Source organism: Oncorhynchus mykiss, chromosome 30, assembly GCF_057628025.1.
Source record: "Oncorhynchus mykiss isolate SJ-2025 chromosome 30, ASM5762802v1, whole genome shotgun sequence".
Taxonomy (NCBI): domain Eukaryota; kingdom Metazoa; phylum Chordata; class Actinopteri; order Salmoniformes; family Salmonidae; genus Oncorhynchus; species Oncorhynchus mykiss.
In genome coordinates this window covers 32,392,867-32,406,886 of record NC_143051.1, presented here as the reverse complement: position 1 = coordinate 32,406,886, position 14,020 = coordinate 32,392,867, and the positions used below count along the sequence as shown (strand labels likewise).

The 14,020-nt window shown below is 40.9% G+C and overlaps 2 protein-coding genes across 3 annotated transcripts in view; both read left to right on the top strand.

Moving 5' to 3' along the window:
- The window catches only part of LOC110488318 (F-actin-uncapping protein LRRC16A), a 29,304-nt gene extending 24,525 nt beyond the window's left edge, over window positions 1-4,779 (top strand). For both annotated transcript variants that reach the window (XM_021560515.3, XM_090228433.1), the window contains exons 35-38: window positions 169-321; window positions 488-604; window positions 870-1,022; window positions 1,371-4,779. In XM_021560515.3, coding sequence (XP_021416190.3) covers window positions 169-321; window positions 488-604; window positions 870-1,022; window positions 1,371-1,549 — 602 coding nt within the window. In that variant the 3' untranslated portion in view covers window positions 1,550-4,779. The remainder of the gene's footprint in view (window positions 1-168; window positions 322-487; window positions 605-869; window positions 1,023-1,370) is intronic.
- Window positions 4,780-4,817: 38 nt separating this feature from the next.
- LOC110488317 (secretagogin) lies at window positions 4,818-13,685 on the top strand. The gene is made up of 11 exons (XM_036970877.2): window positions 4,818-5,166; window positions 5,369-5,439; window positions 5,778-5,870; window positions 6,384-6,473; window positions 6,629-6,685; window positions 8,471-8,548; window positions 11,200-11,255; window positions 11,332-11,377; window positions 11,539-11,598; window positions 12,666-12,734; window positions 13,018-13,685. The coding sequence occupies exons 1-11, from the start codon at window positions 5,097-5,099 to the stop codon at window positions 13,144-13,146; spliced, it is 819 nt and encodes a 272-aa protein (XP_036826772.2). The 5' UTR covers window positions 4,818-5,096; the 3' UTR covers window positions 13,147-13,685.
- The last annotated feature ends 335 nt before the right edge of the window (window positions 13,686-14,020 follow it).

Sequence of the window (14,020 nt, the reverse complement as noted above, 5' to 3'; positions counted from 1 at the left end):
CATGCAGCTTGCCAGCTGCCATGTGGTACAATAAAAGTGAACAGAATGTTTAATTAAAATGGAGCCCTAGCTAAGACTTTCTTTAGACAGTCCCTTGTAGAAGCTCTACGAACCATACCCACTGTTGCTGTGTCCAATATGGGTCTTCTTTGTTATGTCTCTCTGTAGGAAAGCCAAAGGGTCAAACATTGTCAATAGCGCCCAGGTCTAAACCCACCGGTGTTACACCCAGATCCCCAGCACCCCAGAGCATCAAGCCCCACATGGGACCACACACTTTGGGACCCCTGAGCCCTCGTGCCAGCAGCAGCCACAGCCCAGGTGGGCATATGACGAAGTATACTTTATTGATGGTGATACTCAGATGGCAAATAAGGGCACCAGAAGCAAAAAATAGATGATTACTTAGTTTATTGTGATTTTATCTTGCCTTAATTTGTCCTATTGTCTATAACCATTCTTTATTTTGTATATTTTTCACCCTCAGATGACACCCCTGACTCCTGTCTTGGAAATGTATCCCCAAAAGGACCACTGCCCGCCCCTCACCTGAAGAGAGAGCCCTCAGACTATGAGAGGGAGGAGGAGAGTAGCCACATTAATGGTAGGTATATCTATTACCTGTGTGTCCTCCATCCAGAAGAATTGATTTAGGATCAGCTCACCACAGTCCAAAGTGTTCATATTGAGAGTAAATCGAATAAACAAAGCTGTTTTGCTTCATGTAAAGACAAAGAGATTTATTTCAATTCACTGAGAACATAGTATGATTTAGAAATAGTCATTATGTGAGTTTGATGGAATTGAATAGACACCTGGTGTGATTGAAGAATAAAAGCATCTTTCATCCTCATCACTCTCTCCGTCAGTTGAACTCACAGGAGACTCCAGCCCATTTGACTTGGACCAAGAGATGGACAGGTCTGCAATTGGTGGGAGACAGTGGTCCTCCCTGAAGCGCTCCACTTCTGTGGTACAGGAAGTAGAAGGTCGAGAACGCACCAAGTCCCTCCCTGCATCTGGTTAGACCAATTACCTTCTCTCCTTCAGCTCTTTAAAAAAAATATATTTAAACTTAAGACTCGTACAGTGTTGTAGTGTTGGGTGTATCAACTAATAGTAGTAAAGTAGGTTGCAGCAGTTTTGGCAGGTCCAATAGTTGCCGTACCTTTTGAATAACATGCAGTGTTACTGGCTGTTCACAGTAATCGTAGTTGTAGGGGGTTGCTCCAGTAGCTATTTGTGTTGGTTTATAAGTACTCACACAGCTGTGACATTGTTTGTAGTACCAGTAGTTATGGTTGTAGGCCACCAGTTGTAGCTTCCTCATTGCTTAGTACCATATCAGCTCACACACCACTCTCTTGCAGTGAGACCTTCATCCACGGTGGACCTTGTCCACTGCCAAAGCCCTGGGGTGTTTGCTAAAGACAACACCGAAGAGGACTTCTCTCCTACCCCTGACACGGACCAAAGACAGGATCTCAGGCCTGACAACATGGAGGACACGATGACGACATCCCAGTGTAGAAAGAAAAGCTACATCTAGATTCTCTCTACTTTCTCTAAAGTGTTTCAAGTAGTGTCCAAGTGTGGAGAACTGTAATGCAGCCAAAGAGGAAAGAACCAAAAAAAAAGCTTATGGACAAAACCATGCCAATACCTTACTCTGAATTCTCTTACTTTAAACAAAGACTGTTGATTGGCTTATTCAATCAACCAATAAGCACTGCTGTGTTTCTATGTCTACTTTGCATGTTATGTATTTATGTAATAACACACTGAAAGCGACATGCATGTGTTGAAAAGTACACTACATGACCAAAAGTATGTGGACACCTGCTCATTGTAACATCTCATTCCAAAATCATGGGCATTAATATGGAGTTGGTCCTCCCTTTGCTGCTATAACAGCCTCCACTCTTCTGGGAAGGCTTTCCACTAGATGTTGGAACGTTGCTGTGGGGACTTGCTTCCATTCAGCCACGAAAGCATTAGTGAGGTCGGGCACTGATGTTGGGCGATTAGGCCTGGCTCGCAGTCAGCGTTCCAATTCATCCCAAAGGTGTTCGATAGTCAAGTTCTTCCACACCGATCTCGACAAACCATTTCTGTCTGGACCTCGCTTTGCACACGGGGGCATTGTCATGCTGAAACAGGAAAGGGCCTTCCCCCAAAGTGTTGCCACAAGGTTGAAAGCACACAATAATTTAGGATATCATTGTATGCTGTCACATTAAGATTTCCCTCCACTGGAACTAAGGGGCCTAGCCTGAACCATGAAAAACAGCCCCAGTCCATTGTTTCTCCTCCTCCAAATTCTACAGTTAACACTATGCATTGGGGCAGGAAGCGTTCTCCTGGCATCCGCCAATCCCAGATTTATCCATCGGACTGACAGATAGTGAAGCGTGATTCACCACTACAGAGAATGTGTTTCCACTGCTTCAGAGTCCAATGGCATGGTGATCTTAGGCTTGTGTGCGGCAGCTCGGCCATGGAAACCCATTTCATGAAGCTCCCGACGAACAGTTCTTGTGCTGATGTTGCTTGCAGAGGCAGTTTGGAACTCAGTAGTGACTGTTGCAACCGAGAACAGACTATTTTTACACGCTTAGGCAGTCTGGTTCTGTGAGCTTGTGTGGCCTACCACTTTGCAACTGAGCCGTTGTTTCACCTAGACGTTTCCACTTCACCATAACAGCACTTACAGTTGCCCGGGGCAGCTCCAGCAGGACAGAAATTTGACGAACTGACTTGTTGGAAAGGTAGAATCCTATGACGGTGCTACGTTGAAAGACGCTGAGCTCTTCAGTTGGGCCATTCTACTGCCAATGTTTTCCTATGGAGATTGCATGGCGGTGTGCTCGATTTTATACACCTGTCAGCAAAGGTGTGGCTGAAATAACCAAATCCACTAATTTAAAGGGAACTCCACATACGTGTGTGTATGTATGTACAGTACCAGTCACACCTACTCATTGGACACACCTACTCATTCCAGGGTTTTTCTTTATTTTTACTATTTTCTACATTGTAGAATAATAGTAAAGACATCAAAACTATGAAATGACACCTATGGAATCATGTGTTAAACAAATCAAAATATATTTAATATATTAGATTCTTCAAAGTAGCTGCCCTTTGCCGTGATGACAGCTTTGCACACTCTTGGCATTCTCCTAACCAGCTTCACCTGGAATGCTTTTCCAACAGTCTTGAAGGAGCTCCCACATATGCTGAGAACATGTTGACTGCTTTTCCTTCACTCTGCGGTCCAACTCATCCCAAATGATCTCAATTGGGTTGAGGTTGGGTGATTTTTGGAGGCCAGGTCATCTGATGCAGCACTCCATCACTCTTGTTCTTGGTCAAATAACCCTTACACAGCCTGGAGGTCTGTTGGGTCATTGTCCTGTTGGAAAACAAATGAAAGTCCCACAGCGCAAACCAAATGAGATGGTGTATCGCTACAGAATTCTGTGGTAGCCATGCTGGTTAAGTGTGCCTTGAATTCTAAATGAATCACAACAGTGTTACCAGCAAAGCACCATCACACCACCTTCATGCTTCACGATGGGAACCACACATGTGGAGATCATCCGTTCACCTACTCTGCGTCTCACAAAGACACAGCAGTTGGAACCAAAAATCTAAATTTTTGGACTCATCAGACCAAAGGACAGATTTCCACTGGTCTAATGTCCATTGTTCATGTTTCTTGGCTCAAGCAAGTTTCTTTTTGTATTGGTGTCCTTTAGTAGGGGTTTCTTTGCAGCAATTGGACCATGAAGGCCTGATTCACGCAGTCTCCTCTGAACAGTTAATGTTGATGTGTCTTGCTTGAATTCTGTGAAGAGTTTATTTGGGCTGCAATTTCGGAGGATGGTAACTCTAATGAACTTATCCTCTGCAGCAGGTAACTCTGGGTCTTCCTTTCCTGTGGCGGTCCTCATGAGAGCCAGTTTCATCATAGCGCTTGATGATTTTTGCAACTGCACTTGATGAAACGTTCAAAGTTCTTGAAATTTTCCAGATTGACTGCCCTTGTCTTAAAGTAATGATGGGCTGCAATTTCTCTTTGCTTATTTGAACTGTTCTTGCCATAATATGGACTTGGTCTTTTACCAAATAGGGCTATCTTCTGTATACCTTGACACAACACTGATTGGCTCAAATGCATTAAGAAGGAAATTCCACAAACAACCTTTTAACACGGCACACCTGTTATTTGGAAATGCATTCCATTTGACTACCTTGTGAATCTGGTTGAGAGAATGCCAAGTGTGTACAAAGCTGTCAAGGTAAAAGGTGGGTTACATTGAAGAATCTCAAATATAAAATATATTTTGATTTGTTTAACACTTTTTGGTTACCACATGATTCCATATGTGTTATTTCATAGTTGTGATGTCTTCATTATTATTACAATGTAGAAAATAGTAAAAATATAGAAAACCCTTGAATGAGTAGGTGTGTCCAGAATTTTGACTGGTAGTGTGTGTGTGTGTGTGTGTGTGTGGGGGGGGGGGTTACATTGTGCCACGGGCACATTGATCTAGTAAACCTTTATTAATGACAGGCATAATATAACTTTGATTTATCGTGATTTATATGAAATACATTTATTGTGGGACTTGGTGATGGTTTCCAGTTTAATTGGTTAAATTGATTTGTGCTAAATACATAAAAAAAAACAATGCTTTGTAACAAAAACCTTTTAATGTGGTTGCCAATACTCCTGCATATTTGTACCAATAAATCATATGTATACTGCCACGTAGACTTGCATTAACTTGCATCGTATTGCCTAATATAACTAACCATTTAATTGTATTCATTTTGCCACGCTTTCCTTGCGGACGTTGTCTCCAATTGTTTGGGGGCAATCCCTATTGCGCACATAGTTGAATGTCGTAGTTAAGTTCCCTCGTTTGCATTTGGTGGCGTTTAGAATGAACTGCAGCGAAGGAAACATAATCAATAGTATAGAACACCTCATCAGTCTCATTTCAAATCCACACAGTCAAAACTTCCATTTAATTTCACAATTTTAACATTTTGGATTTGCGCCGGTGTATTGGGCACGAGCTACCATGGACAATGCTTTCGACAACCTGGATGCTGTGGGCTTCCTACAAATTTGGCAACATTTCGATGTTGACGGTAAGATCTTACTCTTCAATAATTGGAACTGTATGTCGTCTTTTAAATTACTATTGATATTCATCTGTACGCTTATCAGGCAATGTTTTTAATCGAAAGTCCGTGCGCAAACTCAATCTGAACTTTACACCATGTCGTGGAGATAAAACAATACAGAAATAGGGTTTAATTAATCTTATGTTATACCTTTATTTGTTTTTAGATAATGGTTATATTGAAGGAAAGGAATTGGACGACTTTTTTCGACACATGATGAAAAAACTTGGGATGAGCGTAAGTAGGCAATTGTAGGACTCCACGGTTTCTTTTCCTTGTCATATGCATACTGTGTACAGACAGATAACTACAGTAAGATTTGGCTACTAACATCCTAGAATACCCTAATTAGAACTACTTTGCTCTGTTTTGTTGGGGGCATTCAAGCGATGTCAACAGTAGATAATCTCAGAATCCAATCATTAGTCCACGTTTTGTCTTTCAATGAAATTACATGAATTCTGTCAGTGATATTGTACAGGTAACACTGAAAGAAATACTCAAACAAGTGCAACTACTTAATTGGGGAGCCCATATGTGGAATGTGTTCAAATGTCTCGGTGTTGTTCCTAAAGGATGAAATAACATATGACAAAATTAGACGAGTGAAAGAAAGGTTCATGTCAGCTTATGACACCACAGCGGATGGTCGCCTGCAAATCCAAGAGGTATGTTTACTTGTATTTATTCATACATAAATTCTTCCCCTTTATTTGTCTATGGGTCATTTATTATTAAGTATACTTACAATCCAGAGAAGGGGGGGGGGGGGGGGGTGTAATTGGATTGTGATCAAAATGTCCTCACAGCACCTTTTTGTGTGAAGCAGCCTTGAAACTACCTAATTGCTCCTTCGTTTGCACCATGTTATTGCCTTGCTTCGTCTTTGCATTGTCTTGTTGTCATTGACCACATGCAATTAATTATGAGTTTATGTCAAATTAAATTGTCTAATCATTTCGGCTTTGACATTTAGTTTTCCTTGTCCATAGCCTGTATTTCCATACATTTTTATGTTGAAAGAGGAGTTATGCCTGTTGAAGCTGAGGGGACACTTACCCCTTAAATTGTAGGAAGAAAATACAGAAGATTTAGTTTATTTTACACAAAATTAGCCATCCGGGATTGAATAATGCCTGCCTGTGATTGTTAACTAATTTGATTGAACATAAATGTTCCAGTTGGCCACCATGATGCTACCGGAGGAGGAGAACTTCCTCCTACTGTTCCGCAGAGAGACGCCATTGGACAACAGTGTGGAGTTCATGAGGGTAAGATCAAAGATCCCATACAGTACGAAGTGTTGCGGTCCAAAAGCATTTGACATATGCATAAAAAATACAATCCTATTATTGGTTGGGTAGTGTGTCCTATATTCTCTTGAGCACTTTCATCACAGCTAAATGTGCCTCTCACTCCCCAACAGATCTGGAGAAACTATGATGCTGACAGCAGTGGATACATATCAGCTATAGAGCTCAAGGTACATTCAAAGAATGCCCTTCTACTAATTTCCATGCTTTCAGTGAGACCACTGCCATGGCCCTCTCAGAGCCATTGTCTTAGCTAGTTGTTGTCTACTTTCTAAGTAAGAATCAATGAGTGGCCAGAGTTGTTCTTGTTTACATAGTTGATCTAGGTCTCTGACACGTGTTGCTTTAAGGGTCTTTTGGAAGGATGCCCATTATCCTCTTATGTGGACAGATCAATAGGGTTGGGCCGATTATATGATTAAACCGAATATCGTGATATTTGACATTATCATGACGTGCAAAACGATATATCATGATGTGCAAGGCTATACTCTATTTGAACTTTTCAAACCCAAACTGCCGTTTTCAGGCTGTATCAATATGTTGAAAATTAAGTCTCTAAATTAATTAAATAAGCCTTATTGTTTTGCCATGCTAAGAATAATTTATTAGAATGCGGCTATAATATTGTAAATAAGCAAAAAAATTACACTGTCTGGAATGATGTAGTCATTAACGGCGCAAAATGATTATATCGGCTGTCGCGATATTTGGAGTAACATATCATAGTGATCCCAAATTTCAACCAACCCTACAAGGCAAGACGGAAGTACTTTTCTTTGAATTTCCAAACACTTGATGGTTTCTCGTTTTATAGTTCACCCACAGTACATTTACTGAAGAGGAATTGTACAGGATGTACAGTACATTATACTATTTATGAACACTTTGATTCAGAATGAGGGACAAAAGTGTTATGACTTCTCCGGACTCCTCCCTCTTCCTGACAGCTAAAGGTCCAAAGCTTCTGCACATGTGCAGGATTCTCTACTTTGCGCATAATCTCTGCTCTGCTCATTTAATAAAGTTAGATCAAAGCTGAATCAATGTCTGCAAGATCACATAATGATAGTATTCTACATAACAGAACCGAATATAATAGCTTAGTATAACGTTACTATAAGACAAAAAAACACCTAATTTGTTTAAGAGATTTTAGGATGGTTGTGTGAATTGTCGCATGTGGCCAAAACTCAAGTGTGCGCCACCAGGCAAAATACACTGAGTGTACAGTACAAAACATTAAGAACACCTGCTCTTTCCATGACATAGGAAGGTGTTCTTAATGTTTTGTACACAGTGTATGCTCTTTAATTGAAACTAAGCACAAGTATGCTACAGTTTAACACCACCGGCTCTAAAATTCACTCACTGTACATAATTCAAAACTGAAGGCTAGTACAAAACAACACTGTATAACTCAAAAAGATCTAATGCATATCCCCATGAAACGTATTGAGATCAAATGGTTGGCCTGCAGATGCTGCATGGGCGTTTCACCGGTAAAACTTGAGCAATTATCATTCACGTTTGACAGTGAGAAATGTGAAGGGAGGGTGCCAACCAACATTTGTGTGTAAAGTAGAGGTAAAGAAACAGATGAACAAAATGTGATTCAGATCTTCAGCTCTGGGGACTAGGGATCCAAGGGGGCGGGACAAGAGCGGTTGCCTACAGATTTGCAGTCTATGCCTTTTTTATTATGTATGTATTTATCCTTTATTTGACCAGGGATGTCACATTAAGAGACCACCTTTTTTCACTCGAGACCAAGGCCCATGTTTATCAAGTGTCTGAGAGTAGTAGGAGTACTGATCTAGGATCAGTTTTAGATTATAATAAATGGATCCTAGATCAAGATATTAAACCTAATCTTAGGTCAGCACTCCTACTCTGAGACACTTGATAAATATGGGCCCAGATCATCAAGTTGGCCGTCTTCCTCTGTGTAACAGGGTTTCCTGCAGGACCTGTTTCTCCAGCACAAGAAGACCATCTCCCCCAACAAACTGGAGGAGTACACCAACACCTTGGTAACAACGAGCCCCAGCTCCTTTATTCTATGTCTCCATTTGAGGGCTCTTGGTCAAGAAGTGTTAAAAGTAGTCAACCTATACAGCCAATCGTCCTCCTCTCCTGGGTCTGATGTGTGTGTGTGTGACCCAAACACAGTTGTCTCATCACAGATTGCCTTTGAAGAGGTTGAAAATAATCAAAAGGATGTAGGAGACGGTTATCTATTGTCTCTTAAATAAGTATGATACCCTGTTCAATGGGCAATTCAATTTGGATGATTGGGGGAGAGCTATACATAGAAATGCTACTATGCCATTCAATGTAATAAGGAGTGCACTAAAGGAGTTATTTCTCATTGATGTATGTAATTGGCGGTAATACCCTTGGTAATCACTCCCCTCTATAGTATTAGTAATTGGATGGTACTGTGATGGAGGGTGATCAGCTCTTTAAAGATATTCAGAGGTGATATGATTTTCACTGTTTAGCCATTGTCATTGTGGACCATTTAATTAATTACTGTGTGTGTGCGTGCGCATGTGTTTTTATACATCAGTGTTGAGTAAAATATGGTGTGCACAACATGGGAAATACACTGGCATCATTTGAATTAGGTTCTCTTTGGTATTGTTGTAGAGTGTTACACATGACATGTCACCAAGTCAAATTCTGAGTGTGCAGTGGTGATTTTAGCATGTAAATCTTGGTGGGGCAAAGCCACAACACTAAACAATACATTCATTGCACTATGACGGTGACAAACGGTGCCCACAAACTGTTAGGGCCTACAGTACATAAAGTTGTCCCAACATCTTACCACTGCTTGTCTGGCAGCGAAACAGTTCATTCAGCCTCATTTTCCAGCCTGTTAAAAAAAACATACGGTGGCTGACTTGCATAAACAAATATGTTTTTTACTGACAATTGAGATGTACAAACTATGACATAAGAGGATGACATAAGAGGCAATTCATAATTTCAATTAAGACATTAATGAGCGAGCTAGGATGGACGTTGTCAATATAACTATTCGTTCAGCACTTTTGAAATGTACAGCGACAGAATTCAGAACATGGGCCATTCTTACAGTATTCTCATTGTCTGTACACCAAGTCAGAACAGTATGCTAAGTTATGAGGGAGGGACGGGACCAAATTATTAGGGTGAGGCACATGGGCTAACAGCTTACTACACAACATACACTTAGTGTTACTTTCTTGGCTACAGTATACATATCTCCCGGGCATATTACGTAATTTATGCAGCAGCATACAATACATTTTTGGAGTCACTTTGTTGTGCTTTGCTCACTTGAACAGGAAGGTGGTGCGGTGCGGTGGTCCATCTTGTGGGCTCTAGAAAGAAGCCATATCCCAACTTCGAATTCTGAGTTGGATGACCATTTAAATAATTTGTGTTTTCCCAGTCACAGCTAGTTCGCAGTGGTCTTGAACTACCTGATGTCTGAGATGTCCCAGTTTCCTGTTGTTTTGAACACGGCAGAATTCATGCTGCATTGAAAGCATGGCCAATGTATTCAAACTTTTCTGGCCCATGTCGTTACCCTCCTTTTCGTGATACCCAATGGGTAGTTTTGATCTTGTCTCATTGCTGCAACTCCCATACGGACTCTGCAAAGTTGAGTGTCAAGCCACACCTCTTCTTGACACACTGCCCACTTAACCCGGAAGCCAGCCGCAACAATGTGCCGGAGGAAACACTCAACCTGATGACCAAGGTCAGTTTGCAGGAGCCCGGGCCCGCCTCAAGGAGTCGCTAGAGCAAGATGAGACAAGAACATCCCGGCCGGCCAAACACTCCCCTAACCGGACGCCGCTGGGACAATTGTGCGCCGTCCCATGGGTCTTCTGGTTAAGGCCGGCTGTGACACAGCCTGGGATTGAACCCGAGGCTGCAGTGGCACCTTGGCACTCATTGTTGAATTTGCGATTTCCGACTTGTTGTGTAATGTTTATGGCCGATGAGCACCGATTTGTTTTATCTATAATTTCTCTTCAAATGACAAGGATTGAAAAAGATTTGCCAGTAGTTTGTCGACTTTGAAAGTATGATGTTGATATGATCAGTCCAATCACAGCTACTGTAGATAAAATGTGATTTGACGTCACTTTATCTGTGGCCAATGATCTTGAGCCTTCTTGGATGGGCACTTCTAATGTAAGTCAAGTCGATGGCAGCACCCAAGGGACTGGAATTTTCGAACTCTACCTGTAGCTGTTACGTAGTGTCTCCATGAGGGACAGAACACTGAACCAATCATGATGCAACTAGAGAACATTACCAACCCCTACACTCCATATTTTCCGCTGGCTGCCCCACCCCCACAGAAAGCACTGAGCTAGGCTGAAACACCTGCATTTTGGAGCTGCCCTACTCAAGAAAGCATTTTGTTTGCAGCTGTATAGCTCAATTATTATTATTTTAGAGTTTGCAAACTGATATGTGACATGTAGTAATGCCAAAACAATAACATGCTAAACAGGTGGGGCTCAAAACAGGTGGGGCACTGCCCCACCTGCCCTGAATGATGCGTCGCCACTGTGAGTGTGTAAATGTTCTTGGCGAAATAAAGGTGATTCTGATGTGTATGTACTTAGTTTGTCAATCTAATGATTCTGATGCTTTATTCTGTTTATATTCCCAACAGATGAAGATGTTTGACAAAAACAATGATGGCAGGCTGGATTTGAATGACCTAGCCAGGTACTAATTATTTATCAATTGTTCTCCTACATTGCTAGGTGGCTCTTATTGTGCCTAACTGTTTTCCTTCTCCCAGAATCCTTGCTCTGAAAGAGAACTTCTTGCTGAAGTTTGACATGAATGTAAGTATAACATTTGTTGATGAATTTTGCTGATAACTTGCAGTCAGATAAGACTTAAGACATTGTCAATACATGCTCCATCTTCAATTAATTACTGTAGTCATCATTGGCTTGAATTAGAGGAACAAAATTGTGGGTGTTGCGGTACCACTCTGTTTCAGGCTTGCAGTCAAGAAGACCGGAAGAGGGACTTTGAGAAGATATTTGCCCACTATGATGTTGTAAGTCATTATACGTTTAGCCACAACATAATTGTCTTCAACTTCAATTGGGATTGTAAGGTTGATGGTGATAAGCATATTAAATAAAATTACAGTGTTGCTTATGATGATTTGTTGTGATTTTACTGATGCTTCATTGGCCTAAATTATAAAAAAATATATAATATCAGTATAAATGGGCTAGAACACAGCTGTATTGGAAGTGGATCAGTACTGGGGCGTAGGCACAGGTGGGCCTGGGGAACCAAGCCTAAACACACACAACCAAAGCACAATGCTTTTGTTTTCTTTATAATTGTTTATGCTCTTTACTTGTCAGTGTTCCAATTTGTCTTTTTACCTAAACATGCAAACACCATCAGATAGAATTCATAGCAAGCAGTCACTGGGTTAGTCAGATTTGCTTAAATATAACTGGCTAGATGACCTGTAATGACATTCACTCTCACTGGATGGGTTGCCAAAAATAACTAATTGAAAGCCACACCCCCAATAAGCAATGAATATAACTGCATTGAGGCATATGCCACTGTTCTTCTATGGCTATATGCACCATGCCACTGCCTATTTCATATGTTCATTTAGCAAACAAGACGCCCTCTGGCAAAATGTGTAGAATAGCATTATATGAGCTATAAAACTGCACATTTTCCTCTGCCCCATGGCAAAATGTGTAGAATAGCATGGGATTAGCTGCAAAACTAAAATTCTTCTGGCAAAATATGTAAAACTGCAGGATGTTGGCTGCTTTTTTGGGATGGGGGCACCCACATTTCTGCAGGCCCAGTACAAAGATGTATTCACAGAACGTAATGCCGATTAAAGATCTAGTGCCAGGAATGTATTTCATCATTAAGCTTCTAATGCCACTATTAACTGAAGTGGTAGTCCTGTTGCAGTGTCATGCTCCTCTGTGCTGCATGATTGTGGATGTGTGATGTAGTTATACATTATCCCATTAAGCAGAATTTAGATGCTGTCCTCTTTTATAATCTCCCAAGGCACATCAGGTGGTCGTCTTCATCTCTTTTTCTGAAGTCAGCCATTTTTGTTGTTGTTGTTAACAGAGTAAGACGGGTGCTTTGGAGGGTCCGGAGGTGGATGGCTTTGTCAAAGACATGATGGAACTGGTCACGGTAATAAAAAAAAAATGTTTTGGTATACCTTAATCTACAAATGTACTTATGTTATTTAACTTATTATGTATTAACTTAGATATATGATGCTCCTATATTGATTCTGCGTTATTGTAAGTTATGGTTTCCGAATGTAGGCGTGGGTTACTTTATATTTATATGGATGAAGCAAAGAGAATTGAGTCAAGTTAACAGAACGTCCAACTGTAGTAGACTGTGAAGGGCTTGAGCTGTGATTGGTCTTGAGCTAATGGTTTGAATGTGCTTCCTTTATACCCAACAGCCTACCATTAGTGGAACGGACCTGGACAAATTCCGCAAGGTCCTGCTGGGCCACTGTGACATGAACGGTGATGGAAAGATCCAGAAGAATGAACTGGCCCTGTGCCTCGGCCTGAAATACTCCAGTTAATAGCGCTAATTACCCTAGTTAGCAGCACAGGCTAACCGCTAACTCATTGATAGCATGCCGCAATGCAATAGCTCATAGCTTTTAGACAACCAAAGAGCATTGCATGATGGTTGGTTGAAAGGAAGTTGTTGCATAGAGTAGACCCATTGGGGAATTTGTTTTGTGATCCTTCATTTTGTTTGACTGTATCTGTTGATGACAATTCTGAGTACCTTTTGAGAACGTTGTGTGTGTGTTCTATTTCATTTGCACGTTGCATACGCCTGCCTATAACTTGCAAAAAATATAGTGGTGAAATAAGTATTTTGAGATTTAAGTTGTTTTGGTTGTATTGATTTAATTACCATGATGGCTGCATTTACTTGTCAGAACTGTGTTGTTTTTTATGTGCAAATAATATGGTGAAAGTAAGTGCCATTTAATGGTTTGACATTTCACCTCCTACTTTAAATGGTATTTGTAGAGATGTACTATCAAAGTAAACATGTAATACAATGTAACGTAATGCAATACAGTATGACAATCTCTGTGTCCCTGGGCATCTGTATGTTTCTCCCGTCTGTAACAACAGTCTGCAAACACAAGCTAATGCAGTTCTATTATTGAACTAATCATCACTATTTTCATAACCACAACTTGATTAATAGTACGTGTCTGGTGTATACCCATTGTATCAGTGCAGACAATGTTGTGAGCCTTGGGCACAAAGGAAAATATTGACACATGATGATGTCTGGGCTTCCATTCTCCATGATCTGCCCTTTTGTGCAATAATGGATTTTCAGAGTTTCATTGCTTTAATGCTTGGTAACCAGAGCTTTTCAAAGGCACAACAGCCAAAATGCTATGGAAACAGATTGAACAGCAACTCAAA

Excerpts from the sequence above, each read along its gene's own strand:
- LOC110488317 (XM_036970877.2), top strand. The coding sequence starts at position 5,097 with ATGGACAATGCTTTCGACAACCTGGATGCTGTGGGCTTCCTACAAATT. Across the intron at positions 11,599-12,665 it reads TATTTGCCCACTATGATGTT|AGTAAGACGGGTGCTTTGGA; the intron begins GTAAGTCATTAT and ends TGTTGTTAACAG. Across the intron at positions 12,735-13,017 it reads ACATGATGGAACTGGTCACG|CCTACCATTAGTGGAACGGA; the intron begins GTAATAAAAAAA and ends TATACCCAACAG.